Source organism: Polypterus senegalus, chromosome 2 (genome assembly GCF_016835505.1).
Source record: "Polypterus senegalus isolate Bchr_013 chromosome 2, ASM1683550v1, whole genome shotgun sequence".
Classification (NCBI taxonomy): domain Eukaryota; kingdom Metazoa; phylum Chordata; class Cladistia; order Polypteriformes; family Polypteridae; genus Polypterus; species Polypterus senegalus.
In genome coordinates this window covers 207,181,900-207,199,764 of record NC_053155.1, presented here as the reverse complement: position 1 = coordinate 207,199,764, position 17,865 = coordinate 207,181,900, and the positions used below count along the sequence as shown (strand labels likewise).

The 17,865-nt window shown below is 38.2% G+C and overlaps 1 protein-coding gene across 3 annotated transcripts in view; it reads left to right on the top strand.

The window, feature by feature from the left end:
• atp7b (ATPase copper transporting beta) overlaps positions 1 to 17,865 on the top strand; it is a 146,849-nt gene that overhangs the window by 126,159 nt on the left and 2,825 nt on the right. For all 3 annotated transcript variants that reach the window (XM_039745225.1, XM_039745226.1, XM_039745224.1), the window contains one exon: positions 17,270 to 17,372. In XM_039745225.1, coding sequence (XP_039601159.1) covers positions 17,270 to 17,372 — 103 coding nt within the window. The remainder of the gene's footprint in view (positions 1 to 17,269; positions 17,373 to 17,865) is intronic.

The following is a 17,865-nucleotide window of genomic DNA, read 5'->3' as shown; positions in this document are numbered from 1 at the left end:
AATCCCACAAAAGATTGAGCTTCTTTTTTGTTAGTTGGTGCCTTTAATTTATACAAAGAGTCAATTACTTTTTGGGGCACTCGTTTTTCTGGTCCAAACTACTTCATGCCCAGAAATTTAACTTCTCTGGCGGGTCCTTGGATTTTGTCTTTATTTATAGCCCATCCTCTGCTCTCCATGTGGGATATTAAGACTGGCAATGCATTTGTTACTGATGCTTCATCCCCAGTTAACATTATATTATCCACATAATGGAAACATCATACCTTTTCTAAATCTGGGCAGGTAGCCAGATCTCTTGCTACAAGTCCATGGCACAACATAGGGCTGTTTTGGTATCCCTGTTGCAGTACTTGAAAGATGTACTGTCTGTCCTTCCATGTAAATGCAAACTGATCTTGACTTTGGGTTGCAATTGGAATAGAGAAAAAGCATTAGCTAGGTCAATAACAGCATGCCACTTTCTTGCATTAGCCATGATGTCTTCTATGATGGTAACAATATCAGGAACTGTAGCAGTCAATTACGGTGCTGTAGCATTTAGACCTCTGTAATCGATTGTCATTCTCCATGAACCATCTGGTTTTCTGACTGGCCACACAGGAGAATTGAAAGGGCTAACTGCAGGTCGAATAATTCCTACCCGCAATAACTTTTCCACTGTTTCTCCTATTTCTTGCAAACGATACTGTTTTAAATTTACAGGTGTGTCAGGGACTGGAATTTCTAAAGGGGTCCATTTTGCCTTTCCTCTTACTATTGCTTTCACTACTTTACACATGACAGTACGAATCCCAAAAGAAAATGTTCCCCATTCTGTTTGGGAATGACTTTCCTATAAGAATATCTATCCCCAGAATATATTCAGGCAATTCTGAAATAAGCACCTTAGCTTTAAAAGAGGGTAACTTTCCTATTGCTAAGTGTACTGTGATTAGTTTTGCCTGGATATCTGAGCCTCCGTATCCGTTTACATTTACAATTGGTCCTGAAAAGTTATGTGGATTCCCATGAATTAAAGCGACTTCTGCCCCAGTGTCCATAAGTGCCATAACCTGATGTGTTTTTTTTTCTTTACCCCAGTAAATGTTTAGCGGGATGTACAGGCGTCGGTCTCCTGCATGAATGAGCCGTACCTCCCCGCCTACAGGAGACCTGCCCTCTCCTCAATATGTTGGTCGGGGTGTGCGCCACTCTTTCGGAAAGTTAAAAAGCATTTCGGTGTTTGTTCGGAGTGTTTCTTTTCCTCCTCACTAGGCGGTGCGATTGGAGGGATTCTGCCCTCGTCTGTTTTAGACTTTCTCAGAGCTTGCCATCTCTAAAAAAAAATGTTCCCCTGTTGGTTTGCCATCGATATTCATTCTATTTATTCCTGCTTGTATTAGATCACGCACCATCATTGTACGGCTTATTCTTTGTATTGTATGTCCTGTCCAGTGGATACCGTCGCACCCAATTCATCTAACTGGCTCAATAATGCGGCCACATCCCATACTGTCTGCTGATTAACTCCGGCAAGCATAGATAATAAAGCCCCTTTTAAATGATGCGGTGCATTTTTTATTAGACGGTTTCGCATTCCGGCAGTGAATGCTTCATTATCAGGGCCAGCAAACGCAACTCCTGGTGCAGCTTTATAAATAGCTGATTGCACACCCATTTCTCGCAGATGCTGAATTGCGTACGCCAAGATCTATCAATTTCTTCTGCGTCTCTCGCGTCTGGATATGCGTGTTTCATTGCGTTTACGACCCATTCCACTATTGATACGATCGCTTGATTCTGTTCCCCTCGTAACACATTTCTTAATTTTGGATTTGTGGTGATAGAGCCTAAATGTTTGATCTCTATATCTGTCAATTGACAACTATCACCCCCTTCATCCCACATTCGTAATATCCACTGCATCAAGCTCTCGCCTGGTTTCTGTCAATATTGTTTACCAAGTTCCAGAAACTCTGCTTGTGTAAAATCGCGGACGGTTTCACGTTACCCTGTGCTGTCCACCAGGGTGCCCCTTGGCTTTATTTTGCACGACCGGTCTCGCATCTATAATTGTACACTCGTCATTATTATATTTTAGCGCATCTACGTCCTCAACGTCCTCCTCCCAGATATTGTCATCACTATCTGAGTTATGTATATTGCCATCCCATGTTTCTGGGTTCCAATCGCCTTGCATTATGGCTCATATTTTAAAAGAGGAAATGGGGAGAGTTTTGTTTTTTTTACAGCGCTTAGCATGCACTAAACGGACAGCTAGCGTAGTATATTTAGTTTCCCACTCGTTTGCCCGAGACGTCGGATTTTTAATGCATTCTCGAGTAATAAGTTGCTTTTCTTGTAAGTTTTCTATTTGTTGTTTGAGTTCCCTGCACTCTATAATCATATTCTGCAGTTTATGATCCAACTCACGTACTGCAGTTAATAAAAGCCAGCCGATTTCACCGGCAGCTTGTTGTTCCTTTTTCCCCTGCGTTCTAGCCTGAGTGCCGATACCGCCTGTTGGACATTAGAAGGATTAATATCTCCCTCTAACTCAGGCCACGCTATTGGAGCTGTATAAGTATTAAATAATTCAGCCACGGTTATCCATGACAGTGCACGCAACCAACCAGGCAAGCGGCTGAAACCACCAGCATTTTCCGAAGCATATGTTTTAAATATATTATTCATCATAAAATTATGATTTATGAATATTAATATTGGTTATTAATATAGCCACAATCCTGCCGACTACGCCAGAATGTTTCTGATGGGAGTGTTACCTCCTTGGAAATATGTTCTTTTATATTGCTGCGTTTTAATAAACCTATATTTAAATAATTATAAATAATAACGGTGATATCCCTCTTTTCAGCGATAGGCGGCGACAAAGTCACAGAAAAGTTAGAATATACTTAGCTTGTTTAATGCGGCTCACGTTGCTGTACAGACAGGAGAAACAGGACAGTTTCATTTCACCGAGGATTTCTTTGGGGACTCGATCGTGTAGAAACTGCTCTTTGTTGTCACACGGAGGTGGATTTTGGACCAATCTCTTTTGTCCACACAGTTTCTCAAAGTTGGCAAGGCGCCAGCTTCTTTTATATTGTTGTCTAAACGATCAGGTTCCCATTACAATTCCAAACACGGGAAACAATTTAGTGCTGAACATCAAACAGTAGGTTCAAATGACACTTAGTCCTTTTTAGGGCTTACAACACAGCCTTCCAGCTGTCCCTGTCTGTCTTTATGCTTTGCTTGGCCCAGCAATTCTAAATGCTGACACTCTATGCTAAATCTGGCTCAGCTCTTCATGGCATGTTACACAGAAAAAGAATGAAAAATCCATATAAAAAGATCTAAAACAGATACAGTGACACAATTCTTAATATTATAACAAACTTATTATAACAGTAAGTAAACCTGTTAGCGAAACATTTGACTACCGTGTCAACCATGTGTCTACCATGACAAATGTCATGCAGAAGTGCAAATTAATTTAAACATATCTTTTATTTTTAACAGTCTGAGTTTAGAAAATGTCCTGTAGTCAGTAATATTGAAACTATTGAGTTGTGGCAATTAGTTAATGTAATGACCTAATTGTTCTGGAAGCATCTGGCACATTTACAGTGCCAATAAAAAGTATTCAGCCCCTTGGAAGTGTTCATATTTTCTTATTATAAATTGCACTGTATTTAATTTTGTTTTTTTTTGACATTATTCAGCAGAAAAGGACAGTTTAATATCAAAATAAAAACAGATCTCTGTAAAGTGGGCTAAATGATTTAAAAAATAAAACACTGTATAGTTGACCTCATAATTATTGTTCCCTTTTAGTGTCTTCTTCTTCTTTCGGCTGCTTCTGTTAGGGGTTGCCACAGCGGATCATCTTCTTCCATATCTTTCTGTCCTCTGCATCTTGTTCTGTTACACCCATCACCTGCATGTCCTCTCTCACCACATCCATGAACCTTCTCTTAGGCCTTCCTCTTTTTCTCTTCCCTGGCAGGTCTATTCTTAGCATCCTTCTCCCAATATACTCAGCATCTCTCCTCTACACATGTCCAAACCAACGCAATCTCGCCTCTCTGACTTTGTCTCCCAACTGTCCAACCTGAGCAGACCCTCTAATGTGCTCATTTCTAATCCTATCCATCCTTGTCACACCCAATACAAGTCTTAGCATCTTTAACTCTGCCACCTCCAGCTCTGTCTCCTGCTTTCTGGTCAGTGCCACCGTCTCCAACCCATATAGCATAGCTGGTCTCCCTACCGTCTTGTAGACCTTCCCTTTCACTCTTGCTAATATCCATCTGTCACAAATCACTCCTAACACTCTTTTCCACCCATTCCACCTAGTCTGCACTCTCTTTTTCACCTCTCTTCCACAATCCCCATTACTCTGTACTGTTGATCCCAAGTATTTGAACTCATCCACCTTCGCCAGCTCTACTCCTTGTATCCTCACCTTTCCACTGACCTCCCTCTCATTTACACACATGTATTCTGTCTTGTTCCTATTGAACTTTATTCCTCTCCTCTCTAGAGTATATCTCCACCTCTTCAGGGTCTCTTCAACCTGCTCTCTACTATTGCTAAAGATCACAATGTTATCAGCAAACATCATAGTCAATGGGGACTCCTGTCTAATCTCGTCTGTCAAGCTGTTCATCACCATTGCAAATATGAAGGGGCTCAGAGCTGATCCCTGATGTAATCCCACCTCCACGTTGAATGCATCCGTCGCTCCTACCGCAGACCTCACCACGGTCACACTTCCCTCGTACATATCCTGTACAACTTTTACATACTTCTCTGCCACTCCCGACTTCCTCATACAATACCACAACTCCTCTCGAGGCACCCTGTCATATGCTTTCTCCTGGTCCACAAAGATGCAATGCAACTCCTTCTGGCCTTCTCTATACTTCCCCATCAACACCCTCAGAGCAAACATTGCATCTGTGGTGCTCTTTCTTGGCATGAAACTATACTGCTGCTCACTAATCATCACCTCGATTCTTAACCTAGCTTCCACTACTCTTTCCCATAACTTCATGCTGTGGCTCATCAGTTCTATTCTCCTGTGGTAACTGCAGTCCTGCATATCCCCCTTATTCTTAAATATTGGCACCAGTACACTTCTTCTCCATTCCTCAGGCATCCTTTCACTTTCCAAGATTCCATTAAACAATCTGGTTAAAAACTCCACTGCCATCTCTCCTAAACACCTCCATGCTTCCACAGGTATGTCATCTGGACCAACGGCCCTTCCATTTTTCATCATCTTCATAGCTTTCCTTACCTCCTCCTTGCTAATTCGTTGCACTTCCTGATTCACTATCTCCACATCATCCAACCTCTTCTCTCTCTCTCTCGTTCTCTTAATTCATCAGCCTCTTAAAGTACTCTTTCCATCTGCTCAACACCCTCTCCTCGCTTGTGAATACATTTTCATCTTTATCCTTTATTACCCTAACTTGCTGCACATCTTTCTCATCTCACTCCCTCTGTCTAGCCAATCGGTACAGGATCCTATTGAGCATGACCCTAACAGGGACCTTACCCGGCACCGAGAGTAATGTTATCTTCCTAGTAGTTGCAGCAATCCAGTTGATCACCTTTCCCTTTCCAGATAGGGACAAGTCCTGTCAAAGTGGAGGAGGGGCACCCTTGACCCAAAGAAGACACCTGAAGTCTCAGGACAGGCAGCAGAATAAAGCTTTATTGTGCAATGCACAATGAGACTCAAATCACAAGACTTTGATAAAAAGCAACTCGGTTACCTTACATTTATTACACTCCTTGTCAAAAGTTTACCTCACTCAGCTCATTTGACACTCCTATTTGACTCCCAGCATCCTGCTGCCTTGGTCCTGCCTATAATTAATTCCACCAATATTTCCCAGCCTAATGAGCACAGTATTCTAACATACCCATCATGGTCACCTGGCAGGCCCTCACCCGATCTTGAAACCGTCCAGTTCCTGCCACCATTATTTCTAGTCCTCAGATCACTTTTGCCACCTGGAAAAAAAGCGGGGCTTACCTGTCAGCCTCTCTCTGTATACTTGACCTTGACTGATGAAATATTGGTGGTTTCCAGCTTGCTAAGAAAAATAAAAAATATACAGGCACAAGCCTTTTTGTGATTTAACCCTTGCTATACTAACATGCACTAGGAAATAATTCTTATTTTCATATATGCTGATGATTTTCTTTAAATATATGTAAATCATCAACTTTTAAGAATATACTTTTCTGTAGTCCCAACAGAGAAAGAGAAAGACACTGTTTAAAAAAAAAAAAGTACAGACTCTAAAGTCAGTTGAAGGAAGGTTCAATGTTTTGATGAGACCAAAATTGAGCTTCTTGTCCTTCAGCTAAACACCATGTTTGGCACCATCATCACAATGAAGCATGGTGGTGACAGCATCATTTTGTTATGGATACTTCTCTGAAGCAGGTCCTGGAGGGCTTATGAGTGTAGAAGTTAAAACCAATGCATAAAAAACCTGATGCAGCCAGCAAGATGCCTGCATTATGGATTTGTTTTCCAGCAAGAAAATTACCTCAAGCATAAAGCTAAAGCTACACAGGAGTGACCTTTAAACAACAATATTAATGTTCTGAAATGGTCAAGTCATAGTCCAGATCTCAGTCGAACACAAGTTGTAGCCGGTCTTGAAAACAGCTGTCCACTTGTGATCTGTATGCAGCGTGATAGAGCATGAGCAGTTTTGTAAAGAGGAATGTGTCCAGATGTGCAATGCACACAGACTCAAGGCTGTCATGGCTGCCAAAGTTTCATCCACTTAATACTTAACCAATCAAATATTTTATGTTTGCAAAATAAGTTGGACCACTTTGCAGAGATCTATTTTCACTTTGACATTAATGAGTCTGTCAAGCAGTGTCAAAAAACCCAAATAAAATGCGAAAATTTCAAAGGTAGTTGATATGTTTCATAGTCCCTGTAATGGTTTTGAGGTACCATATATTGATAAACTAGCAAAATACCCGCGCTTCGCAGCGGAGAAGTAGTGTGTTAAAGAAGCAATGAAAAAGAAAAGGAAACATTTTGAAAATAACGTAACATGATTGTCAATGTAATTGTTTTGTCACTGTTGTGAGTGATGAGTGTTGTTGTCATATATATATATATTTATATATATATATATATATATTTACACACACACACACACATAAACATATATATATACATATCTATACATATACACATATATAAACATATATATACATATACATACATATCTACATATATACACACACAGCTATTTCGTATCAGTGCAATACGCTGTTTGTTAAAACGGATACACCCGCTCTTACGTGCAAGTCTGCGTGGATATTATGAACTATCGTATTTGTTCAAGTTCTATTTAAATTTTAAATAGAAGGAATTTTTATTTAGTCGACAGAAATATCTTTGGTAGGAATGGTAAAAACAGACAGGAATATTATTCCTGAATAAATCAACTCAAACCTTAAACAACTTATAATATTTTGCTCTCCATAAAAATATATCCTGTCTAAATTATACAAGTTAGAAATAAAGTAAACATTAAAAGAACAAACATTCAAATTTCTTTACTCTTATGTAATTTTATATAAAAATAAACTTAGATTTTAAATATCCCAAAAGATTTTGCTCTCCATAAAAATATATCCTGTCAAAATTATACAAATTCAAATATGAACATGCTGCATAACAAAACCTGGAAATATAAATAAAATGTGTTCCTTTCAGCAATAACAAATCAAATCATTCAGTTGTCTTTGCTCATATGTCATTTTAGAGCTGGACGCCTGGCATCTTTTTTTGGCCACAGGTTCGTTTCTGTTTGGTGTGAGGTTCTGTGTTGTGGAGATTCTCAGGATGGATTGCAGGTGCTCATCAGTGAGGCGACTCCTGTGTGCTGTTTTGTTAGTCTTTATCACTGAGAAGAGCTTCTCACACAGATATGTGCTACCAAACATGCACAAGGTTCGAGCCGCATGTAGACGGACTTTTTGTTCTTCAAAGTCACCAAAGCGCCGTGCAAACTCAGTGCGCTCAGTTTATCAGCAAAGTGCGTATTTGGGAACACCGTAGTGACGACTTGGTTTAACATTACTTGGCAACAGGGAAAGTGGGGCAAATTGCATTTGTGTCTCCCATAAAAGCAGCTTCACTTGAAATCACTTTGTGATTGTGCACGGTAAAACGTCCGCTGAAGTGTCAGATTCTTATTTAATTATTCTGCTTTCTGTATCTTCTGCATTGCATTCAGGTTACCCTGATGTTTTGTCTCATAGTGCCGTCTTAGATTAAATTCTGTAATTACAGCCACATTAGCTCCACAAATGAGACACACGGGTTCAGTAAACATATACTCAGCCTCCCATCGGTTTTAAAGGCTCTATTTTCAGAATCAACTTTTCTCTCAGCATCGTGTGAGCTAGCCGCAATAACTTGCAGCATCATAAGCTAGACTTGATTAACGCGTAAGTGTTGGCAAGGCAGCTGAAGCGCTGCATTATGGGATCTGTAGTTTATTGTGTTACCAGCGCTTCATATACCGGGCCATTAATAACAATAATACAGTATATAAAATGATCTCTCGGGCGGATGTGGCCCGTGGCCCTTGAGTTTGACAAATATGGACTAAATAGAACTTGAAAAGATATATTTTTCAAATGTGATCGCGCAATTCAGATAGAGTTGACGCGCACTACAGCCTGCTCTTACTTTTTTACCGTTCATCTAATGAATACACTGAGTATGGCTTTACCAAAACAATCATTGATGGCGAATAAAGTATCCATTATTCGAGTATGTAGATCGGGATATATATATATATATATATATATATATACCAGCGTATCATAGCGGAGAAGTAGTGTGTTAAAAAGCTAGAAAAGAAAAGGGAACATTTTAAAAATAGCGTAACATGACTGTCAATATACAGTATTTGTTTTGTGAGTGTTACTGAGTGTTGCTGTCATCAAGGATTTGATTATCATTATTTCTTTCAATCAGGTTCGTATTTGTAGGATGTGTTGTGTTCAAGTTACATTCCGTGTTTGTCAATCGTTGTAAAGATGACAGGTTTCATTCATCGATTCGTTTCTTACTGCATCAATAAACAGCTCGTCTTCTTCTTTATCCGAGACCTGACACACTGCATGCACGGTTTTTTTACACTGTCTTCCTTTAGCGGGACATTGACTTTTTCCACCGTGTGCTTTGTTTCCGCAGTAGCTGGATTTATGAATATGCTTATCAGGCGCTTCATATTTTTGCTGCCTTTTCAATTGTGTAATTGGTTTTGTTCAGCTCTTTGGAACTGTTGCTTTTATCTGTGCACTGCGTCAGTTCCGTGAGCCTCGGTGTACATGCATCGAAGGTTCCCAGCTGTGCTGGTGCCATCTCGTGCTATGTCCATGGCTGTATTTAATGTTACCTTAGTCCTGGCACTTAAAACTTTCTCTCGCAGTTTCACTGAGTTTGTGTCAAACACCACCCTGACCATCTCATCTTCCTCTCCATAAACACAGTCCTTCACCCGTGAATATTTAGTGGGAGTTTGCTATTGGATTGCGCTGACGGACGGCCTTATATGGGCAGGCACTAAATTACAAACGCCAGCGCAGCCTGTCTATGAACTTAATTTAAAGTGTAGGTTTACATCGTGCTTTGTTTCAGTAGCAGAACTCATGAATATGGTTGTATATGTCACTCTCTCGCTTCTTATTGTTTCGCTGCCTTCTCAATTATATAATGCATGTTTTCTTCAGCACTTTTTGGAGGTCTTCCTGGTTTTCTATGTACTGCGTGATTACGTGGGAGGCGTGATGATGTCACACGAAACTCCGCCCCCACGGCGTTCAAGCTCATCTCCATTACAGTAAATGGAGAAAAACAGCTTCCAGTTATGACCATTACGCGTAGAATTTCGATATAAAACCTGCCCAACTTTTGTAAGGAAGATGTAAGGAATGAACCTGCCAAATTTCAGCCTTCCACCCACACGGGAAGTTGGAGAATTAGTGATGAGTCAGTGAGTGAGTGAGTGAGTGAGTGAGTGAGTGAGTCAGTGAGGGCTTTGCCTTTTATTAGTATAGATATGTCATAATGTAGGTTTGATTTCCCATTGGTCAGCTGGTTAATGAGGCAAACGGTGAAAATCAAAGACCTGTGTTGCGGTTTGGTACTGTGGCTCAGGTCTGAAGGAAGAGGTAATTTACAAACCAGGTAAAGGAAGTGTCAGTGTTGTTGTAAGTCTTGAACTCCAGTTGAAAAGATAAAAAATTTAGATATTGAATATATCAGATGCTGAATAAGTTGAGTTATAAACAAGAGGTGTAGAGTTTTAAACATGAAAGAAATATTTGGAATTGAAGAAAAGTTACCCTTGTATCAATTGTACAAGTGATGCAAGACTTAAGAAGACAAGTAGGTACAGCTTACTGGAGAGAATGCCAACTATTATCAATAAAAGTTGGTGAGTTATGTGGAGAGCGTTAACATGGGCATAACTGAAAAGAATTGAGGCATCAAAGAAGTAGAGTTTTGAGCAATATGCTGGTGATATTTTGTTCATATTGATCACCTGAGAAAAGTACTCTACCAGTTACTTGTTTGCACTATCCTACATGTATATACTAGTTTTTTTCGTAAAGACAGAGGCAGAGTGTAGATATAATAAGATTATGTGTGTGGCAAATATGAGATTAAACTAGTTGAGTGACTCCAAGTGAAAGTGAGAAAATCTGAAGGTAGAGCAGGAGAGCCGCAAACAATATAAAGACTGAAGTGACCTAGGATGATGCAATTACTTGTGCTGGTGGAAAAAAAAATGAATGAAAACTTTAATAAAGGAATAATTGTAAATAGAAAGAAAAGTTCTGACTTGGCAGTCACAGTGACAGTGATGCATTATGCAGACGTATTAATCTATACTAATAAAAGGCAAAGCCCTCACTCACTCACTCACTGACTCATCACTAATTCTCCAACTTCCCGTGTAGGTAGAAGGCTGAAATTTGGCAGGCTTATTCCTTACAGCTTACTTACAAAAGTTGGGCAGGTTTCATTTCGAAATTCTACGCATAAGCGTCATAACTGGAAGCTATTTTTCCCCATATAATGTAATGGAGTCTTGAGTTGGAGATGGCCGTGGGGGCGGAGTTTCGTGTGACATCATCCGCCTCCTACGTAAGTGCGTAGAGAACAAGGAAGAACTCCAAACAGCGATGAGCACAAAACGCCATTTCACAATTGAGAAGGCAGAAAAACATTATGAAGCAAATGATGCATACAAGCATATTCATAAGTACAGCTACTGCGGAAACAAAGCACGGCGTGAACCGTAAGTTTATATTAAATTAAGTTCATAGACAGGCTGCCACTAGCGTTTGTAATTTAGTGCCTGCCCATATAAGGCCGTCCATCAGCGGCAATCCAATACAAACACTGCCGGTAAACGTTCACGGGTGAAGGACTGTGCTTATGCAGAGGAAGATGAGATGGTCAGGGTGGTGTTTGGCACAAACTCATTGAAACTGCGAGAGAAACTTTTAAGTGCCGGGTCTTAGCTGACATTACGAGATGGCACCAGTACAGCTGGGAACCTTCGATGCAAGAACACCAAGCGGCTCACGTGAACTGACGCAATGCGCAGACAAAAAGCAACAGTTCCAAAGAGTACTGAACAAAAACCGAATTACACAATTGAGAAGGCAGCAAAAAAATATGAAGCGTCTTATACATACAATCATATTCATAAGTGCAGCTACTGCGGAAACAAAGCACACGGTGGAAAAAGTGAATGTCCTGCTAAAGGAAGACAGCGTAAAAAAACGTGCATGCAGTTTGTCACATCACAGATAAAGAGGAAGACGAGCTGTTTATTGATGCAGTAAGGAACTAATCGATGAATGAAACCTCTTATCTTTACAGCGATTGACAAACACGGAATGTAACTTGAACACATCCTACAAATACGAGCCTGATTGAAAGAAATAATGATAATCAAATCCTTGATGACAGCAACATTCAATAACACTCACAAAACAATTACTGTATATTGACAATCATGTTACGTTATTTTTAAAATGTTCCCTTTTCTTTTTCATAACTTCTACTTCTCCACTGCGGTACGGGTATATATATATAAATGTATATATATACCCAGATCTACATACATACTCTAGCATAGACAAGCCACACGCTGTGGCTAATTGTAGAGTCTTAAGCCTCTAACGCCGACATTGAGGTTGATTCCGAGAGGGATGTACTGACTATGTACGCGCTACCTGATTAATTTTACCTTAGCATCTCCTTGGTTTGGGACGTATGAAAAATATTAGGTTAGCAGAATCATGTTACGTTATTTTTAAAATTTTCCCTTTCTTAGCACAAGCACAGCTGAGAAGCTTCGATGCATGTACTCCATAACTCGTTAAAAAATAACGCATTTAATCACACTTTCAATTCCAAGCAAACGGGAACTTTTGTCAATGCATGATTTCCTGGTACATCCATTACACTGATGCACACATCACAGCTACAAAAATGTTAGAGTCGGAATAAAGCGTTCCTACGACTGATCATTTCGACTACCCGCGAAGCCTTGATAAAAGCATGGTTTTGTGCACACTGAAAAGCAAGCAAAATTAGATGCATTACAGAAAGCGGACTTTGTGTCTCTTACTGGGGATCATTGGACTTCTGTGACCGTTAGTAATTCTAAATACATCTAATTACAAAATGTTCAATGATCACACTGTTTTAGCCTAATGTACAAAATAATTTTGGCTAATGTTACTCAGAGTTTAAAGAGTAAGCTGGTCAAATGACCTTTTATGTTTCTGACTTATTTTTTTAAGAAGAAAACTGCACTTTATGTTGAAATTTTGGTTATTATTATTTAAAGACAATACTATTCTGAAAATGTACTTAAAGTACTTAAACTACCACTTTATTTTTAAGTCTGCCCAATTTTAACCAGGGATGATATTTTTGTTTCTGTTTTGAATTCAAATGCAGTTTAAAAGCTTTTTTTTCAGAAATTAAAACAGCTTCAGTTTACAATATTCATGTCCATGTCTATTATTTGATTCTGTCGCCCACTAAAACCGTTTTAAATAAAAAAAAACATTTGCGATTTGGGGCAAATTTACGTGCGATTACATACGATTAATCAAGATTAATTCTTACACAGCCTCTAATTAATTGGATTAATTTTTTAATCGAGTCCCACCTAATATATATATATGTAGATATATATATGTAGATTTGTATATATATGTGTATATACAGTATATATGTAGATATGTATATGTTGTATATACAGTATGTATATATGTGTGTGTGTGTATATATACAGTATGTGTATATATGTATATATATGTATGTGTGTATATGTATATATATATAACTGTATATATGTATGTGTATAGATGTGTGTATATATATATATATATATATATATATATATATATATATGCCAGCAACACTCATGACAATGACAAAACAATTACATTGTCAATCATGTTACGTTATTATTAAAATGTTTCCTTTTCTTTTTACTTCTCTGTTGCCAGTCAGGTATTTTGCTATATATATATATATATATATATATATATATATATATATATATATATATATATATATATATATATATATAAATAGATAGATATGACAACAACACTCATATCAATGACAAAACAATTACATTAACAATCATCTTACGTTATTTTTAAAATGTTTGCTTTTCTTTTTCATAACTTCTTTAACACACTACTTCTCGCTATGCTTGGTATTCTGCTAGTACTGGTATAAAGGAGCCCCAGTAGCATCTCTTGACACATTACTACTGAATAATTTATTTGCTGAAAGTCCTCATTGTTAGTGTGTCAGAGAGGGGATCTGTATCATTATTCATAATGGCACTTACCGTATATATTCACGTATAAGTCGGGTCTTGAAACCCGAAAAATCTATCATAAAATCAGACCCCGACTTATATGCCCATTCAAAAATACAACACTTACATATTTTGAATGGTTGTAGATATAGGTTAGGTAACTGTTGATTCTTATTATAGGTACGGTAATATAAATTCATAAAATCAAAATGTTATGTTACAAAAAATGGGTATATTTATCTTAAATAAATTTTATTTTACAAAACAAATGAAAAATAACATTTATTTTATTAAACAAATGAAATTGCAACAGAATACCTAGTTACAAGTAGGTATTTTATTTAATCTTCCTCCTCTCACATTGAAACCTCTCTGAAAACGGGTTCATCCTCGTTATTTAGCATTTTGTCATAGGATCCCAGTCATTTAATTCATGCTCGCGTTCCTCCTCATCATCATTGTCCCATAATGCGCCATCGTCTGTGCCGTCCATTGCATTTGAAATTCCACATGTTTAAATGATTTTATTACAGTTTCAACACTAACTTTCAACCATACATTTAGAACAAAGTGACACAAGGTATCTACTCATGGAGCTTGCATGGTTCCACTTTTTGTGTATGATTTTTCACCTTCTGGCATCCAGTTGTTCCATTCTTCTCATACATTGTCTTTAAATGGTTTGTTGAGAGAGAGATGTCTAATGGCTGTAAAACTGAAGTTAGTCCTCCAGGTATTACAGCTGCTATGGTTTTATTTTCTTTTAATAGTGACTTTGTTCTGTCAGTTAAATGAATGCGAAACATGTCCCATACCAACAAACTTTTATTGAATATGCCAATCAGCCGTTTTCTACACACATTTTCAATCCATAAATTTACCCCATTTTTGTCCATCCAACCTTTTTTGTCAACATGCACATAGATTCCAGAAGGGAACTTAATTTTTGGTTTTGTTTTCCTCCTAAATATCATCATTGGAGTTAATTTCATTCCATCGCCTAAACACGCTAGCACCACTGAAAATTGTGTTTTCTCATGACCTGTACTCTGTACCAGAACCAGTTTCACGCCTTTAGTGTCCACTGTTCTGTTGCCCAACATATTGAAACACATAGGAGTCTTGTCCATATTCACTATATGGGATGAAATAAAGTTGTATCGTTTCCTCATCTTGATCATGTACTGCTGAAAACTTTAATATCTTGTCTTATAAATCAACAGGCAGTTTCTCTTCTATTTTAGTTTTTTGACATATCATTAAATCATTTCTCTTCATGAACCAGGTACACCATCCTGAAGAAGCTTTGAAATTATTGCACTGATCCGGATGCTCTTTGGACCATTTCAATGCTTCAGTTCTTATCATATTCCTTGTAATCACATATCCATTCTGTCTTTGTTCAGAAAACCATTCAGTGATATGATTTTCCAATGCCTGCCATGAGGCAATGCCAGTGTGCAGAGCACACTTTGTCTTAGGTATTTTTCTTAATATATCTTCTTGGCTTCCACCAATCTCGCACCAGTTTCTCAGATTCATTGAATTTTGTTGTAGCAGTGCAGTTACCAATTTCTTTTGCCACTTCAACGGCTTTTAATTTAAAAACAGCTTCATATTTTCTTCTGATCGAATGCTTCATCGTAAATAAGGGATGCTCTTAAGATAAAGGTGTATGAGGGTGTTAGATACAAAAAACACAAATCAGTGCAAACGTCACTTCGGAATAGTTTGGGTGGTCACGTAGGCACAATACAGAGAGGAAAAAAAGGCAGTGTGCTCCGTGGTTACTCTCTCATGTGGGCATTAGCATATCATAATCTCTTGGACCAATAGCGCGAGTTCTCCACATTCGACTTATACAATCTACATTATAAAATACCAGATATTCTAGGTTAAAATCAAGCCCCGACTTAAACGTGGGATAACTTACACAAAAGTATATATGGTAGTTTTGTTTTAATTCTCTCATTTCCTGCCACCTCCATGGGGTTCAGAGTGCATTCTGTAACTGAGCTTAGCCTTTAAATTAGATTGTTGATTCGGTGGCCCTCTCTTGAAGTAATGTTACTGGCCAGCGCACCACAGAGTAGAAAATTGGACTAGCCAATACCGAGTTCTAGAAGATATGAAGGATGTCACTTTCCACATTAAAAGAACAGAGTCTCATAAGAACCTGCTCTGCTTTTTCTTATATAGTTCCTCTGTGCTAGAAAACCAGTCCAACCTGTCATTAATGTGAACCTTCAAATACTTGTAGGAGTCGACCACCTTTACATCCACTTCTTGAACAGTGACTAGACATAGAGGCTCTTTGGTGCGGCAAAAGTCAATGACCAGTTTCTTGTTTTTTCTGATATTAAGATGCTGACAATTCTCTTTGCACCAAGAAAAAAGGTTCTCCACCTGACTCCTATCCTCTGTGTCATTCCCCTTATCAGTAAACCCCATCTGTGAATGTCTGCAAGTGACATGACCTGGTGTTTTATGTATAGTTTAAGGTGTACAGAGTGCAGAGAAAAGGAAACAGGACTGTTTCTTGTGGTGCTCCAGTGTTGTTCACATCCATATCAGAACCAGTCCTTGAGTCTCATAAACTACAGTCCACTTGCCAGGTAGTCCATTATCCAGTATACTATTCACTTATCCAACTGCATGTCTCTGTGCCTGCCTTCTTTGAAACAGAAACAATGCACGATGTTTTCCACAGCAGTGACACTTTTTGATCGGACAAGGACCGTGACATGCATTTTTGAAGAAAAGAGACATGCAGACTTATTTGCTTATCGTGTATTGTACAGTTCTGTTTCCATTCCTACTGCCCAATGTTTGAATCCGGGAGCTGTGAGGTGTAAGATGTTTGTCAGTTCATTGAAGTGAAAACTAATCAAATCTTCATATAGATTCCAGGTTAGCGTTTATTTGAATATTGCTGAATGAGCACAACAAATATAGTGGAGTTTTACTTTAGTTTTTTTATCCATTGCTATAGGTTTTAGTGCATGTAACAGGTTCTGCTCTTGCAAGCTGGCAGTGCTACTTCAGGGATGTTTTAGCCTGCTGACATTATTTTGGGATGTGTTGTGAGGTCTGATCTTGTCTTGATCTTGACTTGTGTTCTTATAACAAAATGTTAATGTTTATCTACACACTTACAGGTGGGTTTTAAATTATTTTAGCAATTAGGGCATATAAGACATTTGTTTATTTCAGATCAGTTCTAATAAAATAAGGAATAAAAAGACGAGAACATGCTAAAGCAATGAAGATGACTCCAGTTGTTGTTGTTGTTTGTCTTTAACTATGTTAGAGTATGTCATGCTTGATTTGTGTTCTTTTGGTATTTATAGGTGTTTTCTTACCTGTGGGCCTGATATTACAGCCCTGGATGGGTTCTGCAGCTATGGCAGCTTCTTCAGTCTCAGTTGTGGTTTCATCTTTACTTCTCAAAGTGTATGTACCATGATAGAATTAAACCATTATTAATTTATATTGCTCAGTCATTACATTATTTAGGCCACTATAAATATAAATGTGAGTGTTTAGATAAGCTGTAGCTATTTATGCTTAGATATTTCTATTAAGTATTACAGAAGCATTCGTATCTTAAGGGATCAATCTTTCAAATGTTGTTTTAATTTAAATGTTTAAATGTATTTGTAATTTTAACAGTTATCTCAATCAAGTTCTCTTTGAATTTTTATTGTGTTCATAAGGATTACTTAAGAACGCTTTGAAATCATTTCAGTTTTTTTGTCCAGCACCTCCTGACTCACCAGTATGGGAAAACCCCCACATATAATATATTATTTGGCTCATCTTGATATCTAGTTATGCAAGATATTGGGCTTTTGGGGGTTCCCTCTATTTTTGGCCTTTTAGACCCCAAAATCCCTAATTTTTAGGGCATTTTGGAGCATATTTTGAGCAGGACATTATACCCTTA